General features: G+C 34.0%; 1 protein-coding gene across 1 annotated transcript; it reads right to left on the bottom strand.

Moving 5' to 3' along the window:
* Positions 676-4,888, bottom strand: LOC109716117 (scarecrow-like protein 1). The gene is made up of 4 exons (XM_020241441.1): positions 4,833-4,888; positions 1,459-2,918; positions 1,162-1,317; positions 676-1,079 (listed from the first exon to the last, which is right to left on the bottom strand). Exons 2-4 carry the CDS (start codon positions 2,790-2,792, stop codon positions 881-883), a joined length of 1,689 nt encoding a protein of 562 aa, XP_020097030.1. The 5' UTR covers positions 2,793-2,918; positions 4,833-4,888; the 3' UTR covers positions 676-880.

Below are 6,568 nucleotides of genomic sequence, written 5' to 3'. Positions count from 1 at the left end.
TGAATACGTCGTTTATCTTTACAAATTAAACTAATATATTTTATATAATATAAAGTAAGAAGAAATTGGCTTAAATTGTGTGCCGAAAGAGCAGTTAAAAAATGTAAATCAAACAAGTCGAAAGGCTAGGTAATAAAAATTAAAATTTTGAAAGTTCAGATACTTGAATCCAAATAGTCTAAAGTTCAGATAAATTTCATACATTTTTTTCTTAAAATTATCAGTAAAGCTGATGAAAGTACCATCATCTTTTTTTCCAGTGCCTGGCAATTTTTTTTCTTGTCTGACAGAAGCGAAAAATTTAGGTATTTTTATCACCAGCAGACAGCCAATCAACAAAATGGTATGGACTGCTGCAGGAAATATGTAATACCTGAATGAGACGCATGATGCATGAAAATTTAGATGAGTAGAAGCTGCAAGAAAGAAGAATATTCTTGCAATTTCAAAATTTTACATTAAATAGACAATAAGATGACGCAAATAATAAGGGAACCTCTTCAATCTTATTATAAATGTCATCAAATAGTTTATGGACATACCAAGGTTCTTAAACTGACCAACAAACGAATTAGACGTGTCTAATTACGCAACTTAATCAACTAAGTTTCCAGTATAATTCGATAATAGTAACATCAACCAAGGTGAAAAGTAAAGAATTAGTCAAACAAAGCATTTCAAGAAGACTAGATCAACACGATTTCGTCGCGGAATTACCTAAGCATTAACTTATACAACAAGATATTATTATGATTAGTACAATAAACTCAGGATCTTAATCAACAGGACACCCAAGTCAAATTTGGGTTAGTAATTAGGTACAACTTAAATTTAGAATTTCAATCCACATTTACACAACACTAGAGACAACTCTACCGGTTCATTTCCATGCTGAAGCCATGACCAGAATCTTGTCCTCCCAACCGAAGTAAAGCGCGCCGTTCTCCTCCTTAACCGCAAAATAGTCGTAGTACGACTTTCCTAGTGCTCTTATAGCTCCACTAGTATTTGAACTGAATGGGCATGAAACAAAGCCCGCCATCGTCATCCTCGCCCTCCACTTTCCAGCAGCTTCATATCTTTCGAAAGAAAAGAGTCATATGATTTATCAAAATTGACTTTTTGGAGAAGGGAAATAGTAAACAATCTATCTAGAATTACCTCTCTATACGATCAGTGCCTTCGCACGCCACAATGTTCACAATCTCACGCGCAAGGCACTGCTTCTCCACATTTATCCTATCGGCGCTCTCCCTTGGAAGGGTTGCATCAAGTGAGTTGAAGACGGCTGAATAATAATTGTAAACCTCCGCAAACCTGTCATTCACCAATATCATTTTTTTTTGAAAACATCTTTGCTTTATACTTCAATATATTGATCTATAATCGCATAAAGTTGGGGTGGAACAAATGTAATTCACCCAAAGAATGGAACAAGCTTCTGTAAAAGAGCAAAACCTTGGTAAAAATGGCGCAGTATTTGTGTTTGCATCCTGCTCGACCATGGTCACAAGTTTTGGTCTGAGGCCCTTCACCATTCGCAGAAGCCGGTCCCTCTCATTCACCGTTGACACGCTCTCATCCGGCATGTGATGAAGCTGAAAGGCAAAATTCACGACCACGGCCTCGCCACGCCGGCAATCCAACATTTCAGGCGTCACGTCCCCAATCTTAGCTGCCACTGCCCGAAACTCAAACAAAACCCCACAATCCTCCGCTAACTTCTCAAGCCGCTTACCAACAATTCCCAGCCCTCCGATCGCCCTCCGCACCGATTCGGAATCGTCCACTCCAGTTATCCTCATGCGAAAAGGCTTTTTCCTTTGAGCCATGAGAGATTGCATCATTTGTATCAATGTTATGTACTGGCTTGCTTGGTTAATATCAAAGTCTATGATGTGAAGCCTGTCCTCATCTTTAATCGCTTCAAGGATTGCGTGATTCGCCGCCATGAAACCAAATTTAAAGCATGGGCACACCTCGAATAGAACCTGCATTGCCGCAAGTCGATCATTGCCCTGAGGTTCTTTGCATTTAAGTGCTTTGTAAATGCCTCGTCCTGAAGACGCTATCCTCGCTGCAAGGGCTTCTACCAAATAAGCCGCAAGCCTTTGATGTGGCTCCCCTTGTATTGAGACCGCTTGCCTAAGCTCCGTTATAATGATTTCCGCTTCTTCTATTCTGTTTTCTGCTATAGCAGCTGCACAGTCGAAAAGGAGCTGCTTCGGTGTCCGTGCTTCTCCCGTACAGCTCAGGCTTGAGTCCGACGAGGATTCTTTTGGGGAGTTTGTGAGCATGAGGTTCTTAATTGGCTCAGACCAATCATCTTCAATAACCAAGTGTTCTTCTTCTATTTCATCATTATCATTCAGCAACACCTGCTCGAGTTCATAGAGCTTTATTCTCATTTCTTCTTCCGGAAAGTCTATGGAGTTCTCTAGAATTTGATGATCCGATAAGGAATGCGAACTCTGATGAGAAACATCGGAACTCAGAGATGAATCAGGATGATCCAAATAAGCAGGAGATTGGGTATTAGCCATCGGATGGAACAGAGATTCATCAATTGAAGGCGAGGATACGAGGGGATTAACATTCGCTACAGTGGGAGAACCAGTGAAGTACTTTTGACTGTAAATCCCAGAAAAGTCAGGGCCATAATGGAAAAATTGCTCATCTGAATTGAATGCTTTCATGGAAAAGCCCGAGCTATCACCGTTGTTTCTACGTGCGTAGAAATTGGAATCAACGTAGGGAGTTGCAGAAGGATCTGCTGAGCTTATTAAAGACATGATTGTATATTACAAGGCGATTCAATATTTTCTGTATTCAAGTCCCACCTCTGTTATGTAGTCAGTCGTCAACACTTGTATATTCAACGTCTCCTGTTTCTAAACCATTCTGCTGATTACGAACAACTACCCAAAAAAAAAAAAAACAAAAGGAGAGAAATATAATTAATATTAAGAAAGTGATGCTGAAAGTAACTAAATTACTAGCTTAAAAATAAAAATATCAGCATCTACAGAGCATCAGATAGAGGGAAAAGAATCTCACTCCAATGTCACCTATGAATATGCCTGAGTTTAGGATGAAGAATTTTCAGATAATGTAAGTACAACTACTATCAACAAAGCTACAAATACATGCACAAGTACATACCACTCTATAATTAAATCCAAGAACAAGGCGTCTAAAAATTGGTACGAGTAAGAATAGCATGAATCAGTTGTGAGTTGGTAGAAGGCATTATCTGGCTATTGATACTTCATTGAAACAATATTTAACGGCATTAAAGACGGTCAAATGAAAAAATGTTTCTTTCATTGCTTTATCTTTGCTTATACTGCAGAGTAAGTATAGCTTTTACCATTTTTAAGAGTTTTAATCGGCCATCAGAATTTATCCTTAACTATGATGTCGGTCCACATTTTTTTTTTTTTTTATGGGAACTAAGACCCAGCATTCTTAAATTCTAAGAATAGGCTTTGCGATCAAAATTATATTTTTGGGATTATATTCTAATGCAGCTAATTGCATTCATATATCTTTATTTTGACTTTAATTTATGCAGATTACAACTTAGTTATGCTTAGATTTCAATGGTCTTCACTGCTACGAGTTAAAGAGCGCATTCTTCGTACTGGATCATATCTATAGGTATTGCATCAATTTAGAGCCTCCATTTCTTAAGATTCTATTGAAAAGCTCAGACCATGACGAATTAAATACTGTGAGATCTCTAATTAGGTTAAGATGAACTACAGCGGAAAAAAGGAAAAGAGAATAGAAAATATATGTTTCATTAAAATACACATTAAAAAAAAAAGGGCTGCATGCACTGAATGGAACACAAGCACTTTACAGAAGATTGACGGTGAAAAATAAATAAGATCTAAATGAAACTTTTCATGCCAAAGCTAATGTAAAAAAGAAGCAAGTTCCTTAACTGGCGCGATGTGCACTAGGAGATGAAGAGTTGAAAGAAGGTGAATTTTCCCGATAATTCACGTCTCCATGGTTTCAAATTTCGAATCTTCACAATCATTAAACGGTGTGTACGAATAACCAAAGGCTTTGGTAAAGATTTTGTTATCATAAACGAATTACAAAAGAAATTTTCACACGTATATATCTCTACGTTTTTAAGTTATTGTAGACCTTCTCATGCTATTACACTCATATTAACAAGTCATTCAAACTCCCAAATTCATTAATTCAAGGAAAAAAAAAAAAAGTTAACTTTATCCCCCTTAAAATGATTAAACATCACCACAAAATCAAATCAGAACCTCTAAAATTTCTCCCTTTCTCCAAAAAAAAAAAAAAAACCCAAAAAATCCTTTTGAGATCAATAAATTACCACAACTCCAAATATATACTAATTTATCACTGATCCATTTTTATCAACATAATTATACTCCACCATGGTTATTGATTCTCCTACTGGTGTTGGAAAACACGGCCATCCAATAGATCAACAAAAAAATTAGAAAAATTCTTATATAACCCACAACCACAATCAAATTTATGCACCTAAAAAAATTGAGAAGCATGATATTTGACCTGTTTGATCGCTCAATTTCTAAAAGTTTCAAAATTTCTAGCTCCCTGATCAAATCCAACGAACATACCTTCTATTGGGAATAAATCCAATAATCTTTAGGGCATAGAAATCAATTGTTACTCAGGAATTTTTTTAAAAAAAAATAAATTAGCAAATAGTTGGATCTCCATCAAAATAACATAGAATTGAAGAGTTGCAAACACACAAAATTTAAAAAAAAATTAAAAAAAAAAGTTAAAAAGAGCAAGGTGTTAGAGAAACTCACGACATGTGTTGGACAAGAGAGAGAGAGAGAGAGAGAGAGAGAGAGAGAGAGATGAGTACCCGGAGGAGAAAACGGAAGGGGTAAAAATAACTAAAATATATAAAAAAAAATGGATAATTTCATATATATCCCTATAAAGTCTTGAAATTGTGCATTTCTTTCTAGGGTTAATTGCATACAAGTTTCCATAAACATAGTGAATTGCAAATAAATTCCTGTAAAGTTCAACTTTCACAAGTTATTCCTGCAAAAGTCCTGATGTTTTTAGATATTTCCCTTTGCTTTGTTATCGTTAGAGAACCGTTAGAAAACTGTTTATATTTTCAATTTCGCCATCAAAAATACGTCCCTCCAAAAATTATAACACTATAATATAAGAGGAGTAGAAATGTCAAAAATTAATCCGAGTAAAATATTTAACCTATAGTAAACTAAACTTTTCTAACGGATTCTAACGGTAGGGATATATATGAAAATATTAGTACTTTTGCAAAAATAATTTATAAAAGTTGAACTTTACAAGGATATATTTGCAATTCGTTATATTTGTAGGGACCTGTATGCATTTGACCCTTATTTCTAAAAAGTTTTTTTTTTTTTTCCTAAGACTGAATCCGTAGATGTTGACTATATTAAATTNTATATATATATATATATATATATATATATATATATATATATATATATATATATATATAAAAGGGGTAAAAATAACTAAAATAAATTTAAAAATTGATTAATTTCATATATCTCCCTGTACTATACGATACAAAACATAAGTTATCAAATATACTTTTTTCTAAAGCAATATCCGTACATATTGACTATATTTATTAATTGACGGTTAAATTTCCACCGTTTTAACAAAATTGCTTTTAAATTAAAAAATTTTAAATTATTTTTAAATAATTAATAATAATAATAGTTTACGTAGAAGGACACAGAATAAGAGTATAAATATTAAAATAACACATAATGTTAAAAATGAATAAAAAATATTTATTTGCTAAACAATAGTTATTTGGAAGAAATAAAAAAACTAACTTTATCTGGTCAAATAAGTGGGCGTTTGATACAACTTTAGTTAATTTTATTAGCCGTTATATATTAATTATTTTATTTTTGTTAATTAAAATTTTAAATTGACAAAATTATCGATAAATTTGGATGAAAAAATTTCCAAGATTAAAATCACTTAATTTCAAAAGATCGGAAACTAATAAGGGATCTGCGGTCAAAAAGTTAAAAATAGAGGGTCCCATTTAAAAAATAACTTTTTTTTTTTCCTAAAATACAAAATAAAATAAAATTTAAAATCAAAAATGGACTGTGTGGGCCCCTAGCGGCTGCCCAACCACCAACCGGCCCGATTTTTGAGGTTCTGGTTTCGGGTCGGATTTTAAAACAAACAAATCCGCTAATGGCCTTCTTGTTAGAGCATAATTAGATTTCGTTTGGAATTGCGGGGAGATTGCGTTACGTGCGGTGAGAAAATATATGCAATATTGCGTTCCGCATATCGCGATGAGACGGTTACGACATATTTTCTACGGTCCCACCGGAGAACGCAGAGCGTATCCCTATATGCTTTTTTCTTAACTCCATTTTATCTAATAACGTTAGATAGATCTCAATACCAAAATAAGCCCTAGTTAATCCAAAGCAAAGCACCAAAAGTAACATTTTCAAACAATAACGTCTTATTAATTGTTTAATTTGTAAAACGAAATTTAAAA

This window comes from Ananas comosus, linkage group 1, assembly GCF_001540865.1.
Source record: "Ananas comosus cultivar F153 linkage group 1, ASM154086v1, whole genome shotgun sequence".
NCBI lineage: Eukaryota > Viridiplantae > Streptophyta > Magnoliopsida > Poales > Bromeliaceae > Ananas > Ananas comosus.
Note: the sequence above shows the minus strand (reverse complement) of the source record. Positions and strands in the feature narration are given on the sequence as shown.